Here is a 17,196-nt window from a genome sequence, read left to right as displayed (position 1 = left end):
AACCCCCTAAGGCTCTGTTCACTTGTTTTCCTGGGAAAGGAAAAGAAAAGATTTCCCAGGATTCTGACGTGGCATTAGGAAAAGAAATCCAGGGAAACTGTGTAGGAAAAGGTTTCCCACGCCTGTTCACGTGCGCAGGATCTATGCAGGAAAATGTTTCCCGAGAAACTGCTTGCCCACCTTTTATCACTAGTTTTCCCGGGAAAGCAAATCCGAGTTGGTTTCCCACACTAGTGAGAAAAGAGACATTTCCACGTCATTTTTGGCAATTCCATGTCATTATTTGACATATTCCACTCAGGCTTGTTAATTTCTCAGGAAAGCAAGTGAACACCAGAATTATGTCCTGTCAAGGTCTTGTCAAGCAAAAAGGAGTCTGTTTCCAGGGATTTGCTTTCCCGGGAACGCAAGTGAACAGAGCCTAAATGATTAGGCCAACCAGCCCTCTTTGGTAAGAGTGCCCACCAAACTTCTTCAACCAACATACTTTTGAAGACACAACGGGACGGGCTCACTTCCTGATCATACTTTCAACTGCATCCCCATGACACTACTCACTAGACCCTCTTCACCCTTCTTTAAAATCGGGATCCATCAACCCTTACTTTTTTTTAGTGAGATTATCTCTCTAAAAAAAATGAAAGAGCTCTTCTTCAGTCCTTTTTTACTATGACAATTGAAGCAATCAAAGGGGTGTCATTTACCCTGTGAGAAAGGACACCTTGACCAAAGGACTGAACCAAAGTTGGAAGAAAGATGTCCACAAATGGAGGACTGATTCATTTTCTCATAAGCAAAGGGTGTCCCTATCAGAGCAAAGAGAGTCTCTATCAAAAAAGGAGAGATGACAATATCACCGGCCATGGATAGGGTTGGAATGGGGAGATTCTGTGGACGGTTTCTAGAAATGGGGTCCTCTTTTTTGGTGAAACTACAAAACGGGGTCTTTGTTTTGTCTTCCTTGAGAGAGAGAAAGAGATTGATGGTTCTGTTTCAGACTGAAATCACCTATGTAGGGAAGAAAGAAGATGAGGGATATGATTCCATCAACCTTGACTAACATTTCCTCTACCCAGAGGTTCCGTAATTCAAAGTATACATTACCACAAACAACGGCTTTTTGGAAGAGGTCTCACATCCCTTCCCTATCAGAGAGAGAGAGAGAGAGAGAGAGAGAGAGAGAGAGAGACTCAACTTGTGGAGTGGTTCCACAAAGTCATTAAATCTTTTTCGATTCAAAATTGGGTTTGTTCTTTTTTTTTTATTGAATGATATTAAAAACGAAACAAGGGTTGCAAGAAGAGGACTTCCCAGGAAATTACCCATCTTGGTACTACTTGGCCCAAGCACACTTAACTAGTTCTGAACTAGTGCATTTGTGATGGTATGATTGTTGACTTTTATTTCTTAAAAAGTCTTATAATTCAAAATTACAAATGGGTTTTCCATTTGTCCTTTTGTGGTTGTCCTTTAGGACTCACTGCATGCTTTTGAAAGTCTTCCAAAATTTGAACTTCCCTCCAAATGAGCTAAAGTCATGTGTAGGAAGATCGAGAGGTAGAGAGTGGGCATATATATATATATATATATATATATATATACTTCCACTTTCCTTAGCCTTGTGAATGAGAAGAGGAAAAGGGGAGATCCTCACGCATGAGCCTTCGGGTGGCCCGGTGCCAGGGGTGATGGCACTTGAAAGGGAAGGGGGACAATTGCCCCCCTTAATATTTTGGGGAAAAATATTGAGGAACGCTAGCGTCAAGCGGGTATTTGGTAGATACCCGCTTGAACGTACTCGGGACTCTATTGGCCATAAATTGTCTTGTTGGCACTCCCTTCTTTCACTTCGATTAATAAATCAGCATAATAATCGGTCAAAATAGTGATGGCATTCCCTTGTTTAATGTTTTTTTCTCGTTAAAGCGATAATCTTGACAGTACCGACTGATGGAGTAAGTATACCACGTCTCAGTTTTTTGGGGGGCTATTTCAGTCAACAAAAAAAACCATCAAACGAGATTATATATGGCGGCCGGCCCCACATTGTTTGGGTGATCTAAACCGTTCATTTGTTGGGCCCTAATGTAGATAGCGTGTGCCCAAAAAATCTTCTCCAAACAGCTAATCATAACCCTATGTTCCATGGGGATTTCTGTACTGTGCCGTCAATTTTAAACCTACATAAATTGGAGGGTTAGGATCATCCTATGGAGAAGATTTTGGGGCACACCCTATCTACAATAGGGCCCAACAAATGAACGGTTTGGATCACCCAAAAAATGTGGGCCCACAGTAATTGTGGGCTTTACGTGCATACATGGCCGGCCACCATATAATTTCGGGCACAACCTATTTATGTTATGGCCCATCAATTGGACGGTGTGTATCATCCTATGGTGTAGGCCGTACAGTACTTTAAGAAAAATAAGGGACCATAAGGGCATACACCATATAAGGACTTACACCATTTGAGATTTTATATGGTGTAAGTCCTTACAGTCCCTTATTTTTCAAGAAGTATTGTACGAACCACACTATAGGATTATCCAAACCGTCCATATGATGGGCCATAACGTTAATAGGTCGTGCCCAAAAAATCATTTCCATAGGATGATCCTAGCCCTCCGATCGATAGAGTTTCCATAATATGCAGTTCATCTATAGATCGGAGGGCTAGGATCATCCTAGGGAAATGGTTTTTTGGGCACTACTATTTACGTTATGGCACATCATATGGACGGTTTGGATCATCCTATAGTGTGGTCTACACAATACTTCATGAAAAATAAGGGACTGTAAGGGCTTACACCTTATAAAATATCAGTTAAAGAAGGCAACAGATTGAAAGAAGCCTAGTGGTCTACCGTAACTCATTAAGAGAAAATTGCCAACTTTTTAGGGATTCTATTGATGGTATTTTAAAGAAATATTTTATTTTTAAATTAATGCCAGCCCGTCAGTTTTATAGTAAGAGGAAGTGGGCGATTATTTTGCCGTTGTATAAACCGTAGTTAATGCCAGCAATTTTATGGCCAATAGAGTCCCGAGTAGTTTCAAGCGGCTTTTAACTGCTTGACGCAAGACTTCCTAAAAAAATATACATTTTTTTTTTAATATTTTTTTATACTTAACCCCTTTTTAAAAAAAAATATGTCCCCCTCTCCAATCATCCCTAAGATAGAAAATAAGTTTAAAATTAATACTTACTATAATTTTTGCCCCCCTTGTGCAAAATTTCTGGCATCGCCCCTGCCAGGTGGGCTAGACAATACTACACTCACGGCCCAGCCGGCGGCGCGCATGAGCCCAAAGCCTTTTTATTTTCTTTTAATTTTTTTTTCCTCTTTTATTAATTATTTATATTACCGTTATTATTATAACTCTTTGTTACCTTTTGAGATATAGTGTAATCGTGGTTAAGTGACCGTTTGGAAAACATTTATCAGGCACTAAAAGAGTGCGACATTTCACCCTAACGCATCCTTTGATTTTCTATATAATCAGATTTGGGAAGAATAGAAAGACAACCTTAACGGAGTCTTCTTCTGTTCTCATTCTTCTTCATATTCCTCTGGTTATTGTTCTATTCCTCCAAGTTTTCTGGTCGAGGCAATTTTTGGCTCATATAAGCAAGTTCTAAGGCATCCAGGCTGCGTGAGTGCACACTCCTGGAGCGAGAGTTGTTGTATCCTGTAGGCATACGCCGAGACGCCCATCTGCACTGTTGATTCGTCATAGTGGGGCGAAATTTGCTTTAAGGACAGCAAAGATCCTTCGTGCCTCAACTCGATAAGTGATCTAACAACTTTCTCTATCTGTTTTACAGTTAAATTATGCAAAGAATAATTACTGTTGATTTCTGATTTCACAAGTCAAGGGATTAAATCATCATAAGGTATTCTTGAATCCTTCAATTATAGATTTACATATCCTATTTCTAACAATGATAAGAGCCATAAAAAAAATTTGAGTTTAGTTTTATATCTATACTGTATAGTGCAAAACTTTGGTGCCCTGAGATTATTTAAAACCTTATAAATGTGAAGTTTCCTTTAACCATTAAATATATTATAAATGTAAATCTTTGTATACTATAAAATACCTTAGAGATGCAAATTTCTTTATAGCTATTTGAGAACTTAAAATTAATTTATGGTATGAACATTTTTTTCTCATGAAATTTTGGTTATAAAAATGCTTATTTTTCTCAAGAATAATGTCCACAAATAGGGCTCACCATCTTTTTGTACCTATTAAATGTCATATAGATGTAAATTTACGGATTATAGATAAAAAGTTTTTGTACCGTTTTAGTTTTCCTTTCCAACCGTTCATTTTAAGCAACCCTAAAATATGAATGGTTATGATTGTCCAAGTGAGAAGATTTATGGAGCATAACCTTTACATGTTGGCTCATTGAGAAAATGGTTCCAACCTGGACTTGGTTTACCCTCATTTCTTTTGAAATATTGTGCCAAACACCATATATTTCCTCATGAGGAACATTGGAAGGAAGGGCACCCTTGCAAAAACCAACTTCAAGGGCACCCTTATTGCTCAATTTCAGCAAAATGTATTTATGATGGACCCGAAAAAAGTGGAACGGCTTTGACTTTGCTGAAATTGGCCGATGGGGGCGCCCTTGAAGCTGGTTTTTGCAAGGGTGCCCTTCATTCTGTCATTGCTCTTCGTTTTACCATTCAAAAAGAAACACCATACATTTCATTGTAATTCAAAAAATTGCACAGTTTTCAAAATAATCCAAATTTGGTGACTTACACAAATTTTTAACATATTTTTGTTCTTATTAATCTTAAGTATAACAAATATTTCATCAATTTGTTTACTTTCTAAATATTTCCTTCCTAATTTTTCTAATATTTACCTCTGCTAATTCTTGTATTTGAATTTCGCAACTATGACACATAGCCTAGTATAGTTTATAAATCATTCTTATTTTTCTTTAAGCAGTACTTCATTTACAAGTGTTGTCAAGAAATCCCAATAAAAAAGGGGCACTGTGTACATACGTGTGAAGGGAAAGCAGGAAAGAGGGCCAAAATTTGTCTAAGGTGCTGTTCGTTTTGTGAGTGCTAAACTGATTATTGGACTCAGAATTGTGGTTTGGCACTCGCAATTGGTTGCCAGAATTTAAAACAAACAGGGCCTAAGATGACAACTGATTGTGAGTCCCAAACCGATTATTAGACTCAAAATTATGTTTAAATTTGAGTCCAATAATACGTTTGGAGCTCACAATCGGTTGTAATCTTAAACGAACAGGGCTTAATTAGCTTCCAACTACTCTCTTTTATGCTAGAAGGGTGTGGCCCAAGGAAGAAAAACAAGGAATAATGTAAGTACGAATGATTAAATAGCACCAACTCGAACAGGCTTAAGCTTTTGGATTAATTGGTTGTTTCACATGGTATCGGAGCTACAGGTGTTCTGGGTTCAAAACTCATAACTCCTCGATACAAGTGTAAGGCCAACCCAAAAAAAAGAGGGGCCACAAGGGAGGGCGAGTGTATACATTATTAAATAACACTAACTCCAACAGGCTTAGGTTTCAGAGTAATTGGTTATTTTACAAATATATCAAAAAATCAATCCAAAATCTACATTACATTGTGAATCTCGAGTGCCTGGCAGGGAGACTCTGGTAAAAGTTGGTCTCATTTGACCGGTGGTTACTGCCTTTAATTGTGATGACATCTTAGTAGAATGATATCAGCACAACCATGTTTTACTAAACTCACAAATACAGCTTGACTTTTCTTTTATAATTCGCTTGTCAGATTTAAATACTAAAAGACAAGATGAGTTATTGAAAAGATCAAAACATGGTTGTGCTGATATCATTTCCCTCATTTTATTAAAGATTTGATTCTTCAATAAGGCAATGTTTGTCAACCACATTTTTTTTCTCCATAGGGTATCAGTTTATCAACTGATGAGAGAGGGAGGGTAAGGAGTGTGAGAGGAGGGACTTGAGAGGGCACGAATGAGAAGAGAGTTAGTTTTGGAAGCCTTTTTACTATAGTTATTTATATTCAAGCATCAACCATAATGCGCTGCGTTTGAATGACGTTACTTTGGAGTTCTAGATTAAGCAAGAACAGTGCCACCATAAATAAAGGTACTTCTAAGGCCCTGTTCGTTTGAGATTATGATAACTGATTGTGACTAGTAGGGGTGCAACTTGGGCGGGCTCAACTCGAACCCGATGGGTTCAACCCAGGAAAAAGTCGGGTTGGGTTGAGTTCGGGTCGGGTTCGGGTTGAGGGCTTGGGCAACCCGACCCGAGTGAACCCAACTTTTTTAATAATTTTTTTAATTTTTTAAGCTAAAGACAGGTTGAAGTAGGGTCGGGTCGGGTTCGGGTTGGCAAAAAGGGCTCCTCGGGTCGGGTCGGATTGAACCTTGTCAGGTTGGAACTCGGGTCGGGTTCGAGTTGACCAAATGGTTGCTCAGGTCGGGTTCGGGTTGGCCTCGACCCGACCCGAGTTGCACCCCTTATTGGTGAGCCCCCAATAGATTATTGGACTCAAAATTAATGTAATTTGAGCCCAATGATCAGTTTGGAGGCTCACCATCAGTTGCCATAATCTCAAACGAACAGGGCTTTAGCTGCATGGAAGACACACCACGCATCAAGGAGCATTCTAAGAGCCTGTTGTAACAAGTCATCCAACCGACATTTAAAACCATCTAATGGACCCAATGAAGATTGGGTCCACTTATGTCTATATCATGAACCATTTGAATCCTTCCTGATTGAATCCTTCTGCTTGGATCCTTTGATCCTACTTTTGTGCTTGTGGGTCAGGGCCTCAGTAAGAATCAGAACGTTTGCGCCAGTGTCTCAAGTCTTACTATCATTTTATGCAGTTGAAATAATTTTCTACCAAGTTAGAATTTTTTGGTGTGTGTCTTAACTCAATTGAGAATGTAAAGTGCAATTTCCCAGGCATATACCCATAAAAATATGTTTACCTCGACGGAGCTCATCATCTACTAAACCATATTCACCAAGGTTTGATTCTTCTGATCTCATTGCACTATTGAGATGTAGGGTTGCGGGTAGAGTCCACTGTGAGACAAATTCATTTGAGAGGTATTCTCCTCATTTGTTAGAATACATTCTTAATCCTTTTACCACTGTCATCCTCTACTTTATTTTGACAATATAGTGCATTTTTACTATTAGTGTGACTCAACAAGAAGGAAAAACATATGTTCTGAACACGACAATATGAATGTCAATTAGCGACTGGCACATACATGAACGACCATCAAATGGGAAAGAGATTTGGCCATCCCTTTAAGAAGATGATTTTTTTACAGTTCAAAACTCAAATTGAGAGAGAGAGAGAGATTCATTGATTTGAACCGAGGATACAAAAAAAAAGGGAAAACTGTTTGTGAGCTCAAGCTCATATATAGCTTATATGAGCTCGAGTGCCACAAACGGAGTGATCCAAAGCATTCATTTGGAAGGCCCCGTCATAGATAGGGTGTGTTACTACCAAAAATCAGGTCCATAGGATCATCCTAACTCATCCAAAAGTGACTCATCCAAAAGTGGAGGGCAAAAATGAGTGCATGTCCATTTTTGCCCTCTACTTTTGGCTGGATTAGGATAATCCAATGGAGCTGATTTTTGGTACACACCCTATCTGTGATGGGGCCTTGCAAATGAATGGTTAGGATACCCATAAAAAATGTGGGACCCATTTGTGTGGGAACTCGAGCTCATATAAGCTTATACGAGCTCGAGCTCACAAACAGTGTCCCCAAAAAATTTAGAGTTGTTGCAATGTTTTGTTATGTATCATATGCTGACATTAAGACTATTTCATATTTTTGTAATATCTATTAGGACCATAGGACACTCTCAAGGACTTGCAATTTAAAATGCACTATACTTGTATACAACTCTCCATTCATATTCCTTCACTAGTTGAGTTCTTAAACGATGTTCGAGCTTATTTTAGCACATTTTTCCAGGAACAACGAAAAATACATCAAAGTACAAGTAGGGCCCAGCTGTTTCAGAGCAAGACCTTGAAGACCATATCCATATTCATATGCGAAAAATAAATTTATCAAATTATTAAGATTGCTTTTTTTTGTTTTTTCCAGTAGGAAAATTCTTTTAGCAAGAGTCCTGTTGAAGAAATTCTTGTGGGATTTGCAGATTCAGAAGCATGAGATGATTGTTTCAAATATAGACAAGAAGTATTCAACATAATAACAAAAAGCAAGCAGCAACAACTAATTCACTTATCTCATGATACATCTTGCAGCATGTATGCAGGAGGTATAACTCACGAGGTTTAGCAAAGCAGATGCACATATAGAAATACTACTCTCAAAATAACTATAAAAATCTAATACCTGGCTCCAAAGCATATCCTCCAATCTAAATATATTTGACTCCATATCAGAAAAGAGATGCTGCTGATAAGAACTATACGATAGCCTTCTAATCCTGCACAAAAAGGAAATGCATCAGTGAGTTGCAGATTTCAACCAGAAGTACTACTCCATTATGCCACTAATTATTGGCCTGAAATAAATAGATAAAAATATCAGAGGTAGAAAGTTAAAAGTTAAAAAAAAAAAAAAAAAAAAAAATATTTTCCAATCCTAAATTCTTCTATTTTCTTGTCATTATTTGGAATTTTAAACCTGGGAGAGCATTTTATTAACTAGAAATTTACCAATTGTATTGTGAAAAGGTTAATAAAAACATCAAAACTGAAAATTATCCGGATAATACCCAGGCCAATTATCTTTCAGGAACAGTATTTACCACTTGGACAACAATTACATTCTATTAAAAAAGAATTGTTGTGTAGCAGCAATTACAAAAAACCACCTTTTTCCTTGGTAAGGTTGCTCCGCTGTGAAAACATCTAGCCTCATGCACTGGGCCACCCTTTTTTAACCAGTTATTTATCTCAGAAAAATGCTAAACGAGGGAAGAATCCTAAAATTAAATGAAAAGTCAAAACTTGAATTGATACGTCGCCCAAAAGAACATGGGAACCACTTGTTTGGAATTTGCTGGGAGGCGGACAATACATGGTTGACTGTTTACAAATTTTTACAACAATGTTGTTGTTAACATTTTATCAAGATACAGTCTTCCAAATCCTATGATTTCTGAACTAATATCATACAGCATTTTAAGAGTATTATCATCTGATAATATCTTTCAACACTATCAAATAATAGATGTGTCGGGATATTAGGTTTTCTAGGGGCCCAAATATAATAACCTCACTGGTTTAGACCTATCTCATGGCCTTTTCAATTCTCATAGACAAATTAATGGCAAGATCAATAATAGGTGATTTGTTTCAGCACTAGACATGATTTTATTTTCCGTGGTAGTAAACGAAGTATTCATCGATAGGTACTTCAGACAAACATTTGAAAAACAATAAGCATGATAGATAAAAAAAACTCCAAAATCTTACAAAAAAAGTCAATGGAGTGAGTGTACCTCATCGTCATCATCTTCTTCGCCATCTCCTTTGTTCTTCTTGAGACGCGTAGTCCCACCCTCCTTACCAATAGGTAACTTCATAGGCCCAAAGGGAGTATCCACATTGATATTTCCTTTCATAGAATAATCAACACCCTTTCCTCTCATCATACCCCATAGGGCAGAACCAAAGTCCTTCGGCCTAAATGTCACTGGGATCTCGATGGAACTAACTCCATTTTTATCGAGTTTAGTCGATTCGGCAAGTTCTGCACCTCCAATGCTTTCACCAGAGAGCCAAACTTCGTAGTCCAATGAAGTAAGGCCCAAGTCAAAGTCATTCTTATTATCCAATTTCAGATGGAGGACTGCAACAGTTTCTTCAAAGGAGAACCTCTCGAACTGTATCTTATCAAGATCAATATCGGGTGTGTAGGGCACAGGAATCTCGCCCGTCTTCTCAAGTGGGATAGTAATCCTTCCCAAAACGGGCACATCAATGATAAGCTCGACCTTTACTTTGTAAGGAATTATGCTTCCAGGTTTAATATCATTGTAGGTTTCTTTAATATCATCATAGATCAGTGTAAATGGTATCTTGACAGTCTCTGAACCATGTGCATGAATTGTTCCTGTATCAGGGATCAGTCCAGAAACAAGTTTCCTTCCATCGCTCTCTACTAAATAATTTATGTCTATGAGAGGGATGGGAACAGGATTTGGGTTCGTTACAAGCACATCAACGATAATGTCTGCCTTCTTTAGATCGATTGAAGGAATGTGAATTTCAGTAACATCTGCAGTTGGCTTCCCAAAGCCTATTGTTTCATCAATCTTCTCTCCGATGCCACGAATAAAACCCTTAACTGTGCCAAGGAATCCCCCCTTATCGTCTTCTTTGTCTTCTTCCTTGCGGTCTTCCTTGCTGTCTTTCTCCTTAACTTCCTTGGAGGATGACATACCTTATAACATCACATCCAGAAGTCATTCCCAGACATAGCAATATATATCAGTAAGGAGATAAAATAAATTAAAGAAAGCAATAAGGCCACGTTTGGATACCTCATGTTTTTGTATTTGGATTTGGATTTGAGTTTTGGGACAAAATACATTAATCATCCTCATGCACATGGTGTACGAGAGAGAGAGAGAGAGAGAGAGAGAGAGGCTGGGGGGGGGGGGGGGGGGGGGGGGGGCAAGGTCAAGGAACAGCGAGGGTGAAGGTCATTGCCACAAATATTGATTTCCAAATAATGTCTTGCAGACCAGATTTGAAAATCGGATTTTTTTTCACTGTTGTAGCTGATTTGGAAATCTAAGGATCTGATCCAGGTCCAAATCTCAACTGCAAATGTGAGAAATCCAAATCTAAATCTTGTGGGTATCCAAACGTGGCCTAAATTAACTCCAATGTTTTTCTTTTTTAATTGAAGTTTTAATAATAAAGACAGAACAAGGTGGTCTGGGTACATTAAAAGAAAACACCAAGAGAACTAAATCATTTCAAACCCAAAGGAGAGATAAGAAGTGAGGAAAATAAAACAAAATCTACTTAGTCCACATTTGGATTGCAAGAAAAACATATCTGACGGAAATTCTTTCTCAAGAAATTTTTTTCTTTTCACTATTTACAAGGAAATAATATGATTATGGTTAATTTAGAGGGATATCAACATAAATTGAAGCTCCCTCTAAGTAAAAAATGAATAGGATTGGTTCAAGTTGTCCTTATCCATGTGTAAATAAAGTAGGTAATTATTGAAATATTTTTCCTTTCCGAACTTTCCAAGAAAATTGCTGCAATCCAAACATGGCCTTAGGGAGGAAGGAAATCAAACAACTCCAACCGCTGCCTATCAATGCCGGTCCACACAAGTTTATCCGTGTCACCATGGTTTTTTTAATGGTAAATTAACTCCAATGGCTGGGAAGGGGAAGGTTTTAAAATGCAAATGCATCAACCCACCACATATAAATTATACTAAAATAACAAATTCATATGAATCATTTCCAACCTGGAGCTAATTTAAGTATTCTGTAATCTACTAATCTCTGATGCAGATGGAAACTAGAAGTGAATCAAAGGTAAAGGGATCAAAGTAAATGCTTTTATTTATTTATTTTGCGGGGGTGGGGCGGGGGGGTGGGGTGGGTTGGGGGGGTAAGCTGGAGTTGAACCTCCGACCTCGAGGTTAAAGAGCAGAGCCTTAACTAATTGAGAAGGAGGCTCAACCCCATCAAAGCAAATGCAGGTATAGCCCCAGCAAGTCGACGTTACGATGATAGAAGCCAGATGGTGGATCATGTAATTCAGAGGCTCGACAAGTCAAATTTGAAATGTATAAATCGGTTTAAAAAACACCTTGAATAATAAAAGTGTGTACTTCATAAGAGTTCGAGATCAATTTTTAAATCTACCCATATCCAAATCCTGATCATTGTAAGTAGCATGACAGAAACAAAGAAGTTAGAAAGTCTACTATAGAGATCGGATTATATAATTCTCCAAGGTTTGGGTCTCTGATTCCAGTTCCACATCAATGCAAATTGTTAAACATTGAAGAATGACTCAAGATGAATAAGAAAATTATATCTTTCAGCTTTAAGATGTAGATCAATAAGTGTTCATTAGGAAGTCTCCAGCAATCCATTTCGAGGTTTTGAGGTATCAAAATCTAGATACAGGCCAGTGAAAACTGCGCAGGAACAGGAAAAATAAAATGGAGGCCCACTGTAGAGATTGAATTTTATATGATGTGTCAGGATTTAAGTTCCAGTCATCATAAAAATGTTTCCAATATTAGAAGTATAAAAAAAGCTATAGGAGATAGATTGGAGCCTATTCAGGGCCCGTAGAGAAAACAGATTCTAATGAAGCTGAAGTGTGGACTCTCCTTACCGGTTTGAGTATCTTCAAGGAGATGTTCAGTGGTAGATTGGAAGGTGAAGGGGACTTTGTCTAATCATCACTTGGGCGAAAGACGAATGTAAGGGTCTGCAGCGTTTAGCTCCTTTTATTGAAAAGATTATGAACATATGCAGAAACAAGTAGATTACATTAACGCGCATCCCTCGTAGTCCTAATGACTTAATGGATAGATTAGCAAAATCAAGCATAGATAGACCTAATTTTGTCAGTGAGCAACGTCTGCCAAATGATAGTAGGTTGTAATTTCTGTTTCATTTTATGTAAAGTTATTTGTTTAGAAAAAAATAAATCAAGATGAGTGAGAAAGGAAGTCTTTCAACTGAGATTTTAGATTGACTAGCGAGCAAAATAAAATACACCTAATGAAATCTGGTTCCAGATGAGATAAATAGCTTGAAAAGAATTTAAAAGGAGATTAAAAAAAAAATGGAGAGATGGCCAGAATATTTATTTCTACTAAAATCTGTAGGTTTGAAGTCTCAAAATTTAAGTTGCTGCTCAGCATAAAATGTTAAAAAGATCAAACAATCACTCAAAAGGAGTGCAAAATCATTTCATACAAATTAAATATTTAGATCAATCAGCTGAGCATAATGAAAATCATTGGAACAGTTCATTTCTAGGATTCGAGAAGTGAAAATCGAGATCCAGCTGACTGTAAGAATAGACCTGCTTCACAAAGCCCATAGAGACATAGAGTAATAGTGGTCTAGAAGCAACTGATCCAGAGGTGAGCATTAAATGAAAGCAAAATAAACCAAGAGAGACTGATAATTCCAGGAATGAAAGAAACTACTACCCAGAATTCAAGCATTTCAACTGCAAAGTTTACGTTGTCTGGATAGGAAAGAAAGTCCCCAGATCAATTGATTTATGGTAATTGACTTATGTGGCATCAAATATAGTTCAAGTTCAGAGGAGATCTGCCTCGTGAATCACTAAATAAGAAAACAAGCAAGCCAGCTCTTATACGAATAAAAATGATCCATTTCAATGGACTGAGATTTCGGAATCAAGACCAGATAACTGTAAGAAGAAAAGGTTGCTCATTGGATACGAAAACAAAGGATCCATATCTAAAGTGTAGAGGAAATTCGAACACACAAACATAGACAGATGATCATACAAACGGAAGAAACACAACATTAGGTCTTTCAACTTCAAACCTCAGATCGATCATCAAGAAAACAAAAAATATCAGCCGATTCTACAGTTCTAAAGTATCCAAACCAAAATCCAGAGATAAGCTTCTAGAGAAGTTATCTGTCCGCAGCAATGACATAAAGGAAATCATATCACTTTCTAGGGTTTAAGACACCTAAATCAAGATCCAGATGAATTTGAGCATCAAAATCTTCTTTGATAAACCCTAAAGTAAAAGAACCGACTAATCTGTACCCGCTAGCATAGAGGAAGATTGAAAAAAACACTGCATCACCTCAAAATTAGGAAAATGGAACAAAATGATATCACTTTCTAGGGTTTAAGATGCCTAAATCAAGATCAAGATGATTTTGAGCATCGAAGATCTGCTTCAAGAGACCTTAAAGTAAAAGAACCCACTGATCTGTACCAAAGCATAGAGGAAGATTGAGAAAAACACTGCCTCACCTCAACATTAGGCAAATGGAACAAAATCATATCCCTTTCGAGATCCAGATGATTTTGAGCATCAAAATCTTCTTTGATAAACCCTAAAGTAAAAGAACCGACTGATCTGTACCAAAGCATAGAGGAAGATTGAAAGAAACACTGCCTCACCTCAAAACCAGGCAAATGGAACAAAATCATATCACTTTCTAGGGTTTAAGATGCCTAAATCAAGATCCAGATGATTTTGAGCATCAAAATCTTCTTTGATAACCCGAAGTAAAAGAACCGACTAATCTGTACCCAAGCATACAGGAAGATTGAAAAAACACCGCCTCATCTCAAAATAACGAAAATTGAACAAAATCATATCACTATCTAGAATTTAAGATGCCTAAATCAAGATCCAGATGATTTTGAGCATCAAAATCTTCTTTGATAAACCCTAAAGTAAAAGAACTGACTATCTGTACCCAAGCATAGAGGAAGATTGAAAAAAAACACTGCCTAACCTCAAAATTACGAAAATGGAACAAAATCATATCATTTTCTAGGGTTCAAGATGCCTAAATCAAGATCCAGATGATTATGAGCATCAAAATCTTCATTGATAAACCCTGAAATAAAAGAACCGACTGATCTGTACCAAAGCATAGAGAAAAATTGAAAAAAAAAAAAAAACTGCCTTGCCTCAAAACTAGGCCAATGGAACAAAATCATATCACTTAGTAGGGTTTAAGATGCCAAAATCAAGATCCAGGTGATTTTGAGCACCAAAATCTTCTTTGATAAACCTTAAAGTAAAAAAACCGACTGATCTGTGCCAAATCATAGAGGAAGATTGAAAAGACACTGCCTAACCTCAAAATTAGGCAAATGGAACAAATTCATATCACTTTCTAGGGTTTGAGATGCCTAAATCAAGATCCAGGTGATTTTGAGCACCAAAATCTTCTTTGATAAACCTTAAAGTAAAAAAACCGACTGATCATAGATGAAGATTGAAAAAAAAAAAACACTTCCTCACCTGAAGATTGAGCAAATTGAATAAGAATCCGATCGAAACAAAAGCTGGATGAAGAGATGAATCGCTCCCCTACTCGATTTTCGTCGTTGAGATAAAAATCAATCTCTTATTTATAAGCATGGTTGTACAGGTAGCCATAGCTCAGAGATATTTATAGTGGGCGCGAAACTTTTATAACGCGCCCAAGACACGGATAGTTGCGGGAAGTAGTCGGTAACGAATCCCTGTCCGACACGTGGCATTCTGATCCGAACTAGTGAAGTGGTAGGCCCCACTAAGGTCATGAATCATGATATGAGCAGGTTATGAGATTACTAATCCAACGTTCCTAATTCCTCAATCCACTCCCAAGAGATGGTTGAAATTATAAGATTTATGGTGGGCCCAACTATTAGTTCTGGTACCAATCAAGAAAAAAAAAATTACAGATGGGTACGTGTCATGGATTCACTTCGGATCGGATCCCCATCTTGCTTGGTCAAGTCCGTTTAGCATGGTCCAAAATCCGAAAAAAAAATTCAAAAGGTATAGTGGGGCCCACTTCATTGGATGTTTCAAACCGTTCATTTGTTGGTTCACAAGGTAAATAGGTGGTACCCTGTACATCATCTCTATAGGATGATCCTAACCCTCCTATTTGTGGAGGGGATGCACAATATAGAAACCTCTGTAGATTGGAGGGTAAGGATCATCCTACGGAGATAATTTTTGGGCAACCCCCTATTTACCTTGTGGCCCAACAAATGAACATTTTGGATCATCCTTGAAGTGGGTCCCGCTGTATTTATTTGAAAAATACTGGATTTATGCCCACGCGCCATATTGTACCAACCAGGATAAAACTCACCCTTAAAAGCTAGCTGTTAAGGGTATGAAACAGTTTCAGGCCTTAGGATATGGATTCAACAGACACTGTTGGATCCAGCTGTGACCAAATCGGATACATTAACTAACATTTCTAACCCTTTAGATCCATCGGACCATCAGGGTCCACCATTTACATTCTTACAGATTGGTCCTCTAAATTATTTATTAGGAAGGTCACCTGATCAAAGTCCTGCAAGTAATTTAATTTTTAGTAGGATGTATACCTGTGAAATTTACTTGAGAATGATATTTTACAATCCAACTTGATCTTCCCTACAACCGCCCAACCTTGGTCCATACGGTAGAAATGTTATGCTTAAGCCGCATGGTCTTAGGATAAAAACCTTGGGTGATGCTTGAGGACATGAATGCTGAAGGAAATATTCTAAAATACCTACGCAAGCCTATTTACCTTGTGGCCGATCAAATGAACGATTTCGATCAAATATTTTAAAAATACCTCACAAGCCTATTTACCTCGTATTACGTGTTGCCCATTCAGCTATCAACTCAACAAACCCTTTGTCCCAAACTAGTAGGGGCTACTCCTGGCTCTAGTTGGGTTCTTATATGTGGATCATTTTCTTCCAATCTATCATATCCAAGGTCATGCATGTTCTTTGTTATGTTCCTAACTCGTTTGCCCCTACCTCTTTTATTTCCATCAATTTGGCACAAGTTGCCTCTTTTCACCGGAGCATTTACGTTTGATATGTTTAAACCATCTTAAGCAGTGCTCTCTCATATTCTCCTCAATCGGTGCAACCCTCACCTTTTTTATGTATGTCTTCATTTTTAATTTTATCTAACATTGTGTGGCTGCACATCCATCTAAGCATGTAATAAAATCTCGATTATTAATCTTTTCTTTTGAGAAATCATATAGCACTCCAATCTTTTGATATTCACGCTCACCTAGCTTGTCTTTTAGTATTTAATAGGCTTGTGAGAGCTTTTTGGGAACTGTAATAACCTTTTGACAGCCCATCAAGTAGTAAAAGACAAGCTAGGAGTGCGTGAATATCAAAAGATTGGAGTGCTAGTATCATTTTCCTTTCTTATTCATAGCTACACCTTTTTAGAAGGGCGATGATTTTTTCAACCCCCTGTAGACTAATGCGCCCCTCTTAAATCGGGTTGCCTTTTCCCAACCCTAACCCAACCCCTCCCCCCCCAAGGAAATGCCAACACAACGCAAGCCAAAATGGGGTTGATTGCACCCCAAGTTCCATTAGCAAAACATGGTCGTGCTCACAAGTCATATCAATAGTCAAAGAAAATAAA

At 37.8% G+C, this 17,196-nt stretch overlaps 1 protein-coding gene across 2 annotated transcripts; it reads right to left on the bottom strand.

Moving 5' to 3' along the window:
• Nucleotides 1-8,204: 8,204 nt before the first annotated feature.
• LOC143858623 (uncharacterized) lies at nucleotides 8,205-15,193 on the bottom strand. Of its 2 annotated transcripts, XM_077369317.1 has the most exons (4): nucleotides 15,046-15,178; nucleotides 12,399-12,510; nucleotides 9,518-10,461; nucleotides 8,205-8,497 (listed from the first exon to the last, which is right to left on the bottom strand). In XM_077369317.1, the coding sequence occupies exons 3-4, from the start codon at nucleotides 10,457-10,459 to the stop codon at nucleotides 8,492-8,494; spliced, it is 948 nt and encodes a 315-aa protein (XP_077225432.1). In that variant the 5' UTR covers nucleotides 10,460-10,461; nucleotides 12,399-12,510; nucleotides 15,046-15,178; the 3' UTR covers nucleotides 8,205-8,491. The 2 variants fall into 2 exon arrangements, with proteins under 2 accessions (XP_077225432.1, XP_077225431.1); XM_077369316.1 differs by lacking the exon at nucleotides 12,399-12,510 and having other exon boundaries at nucleotides 15,046-15,193.
• Nucleotides 15,194-17,196: the final 2,003 nt, after the last annotated feature.

This window comes from Tasmannia lanceolata, unplaced genomic scaffold (genome assembly GCF_043159265.1).
Source record: "Tasmannia lanceolata isolate RefF3 unplaced genomic scaffold, GAP_Taslan_0.1 ptg000026l, whole genome shotgun sequence".
In the NCBI taxonomy this organism is placed as follows: Eukaryota; Viridiplantae; Streptophyta; class Magnoliopsida; order Canellales; family Winteraceae; genus Tasmannia; species Tasmannia lanceolata.
The sequence above is the reverse complement of the archived record's forward strand: the minus strand, read 5'-3'. Positions and strand labels throughout refer to the sequence as shown.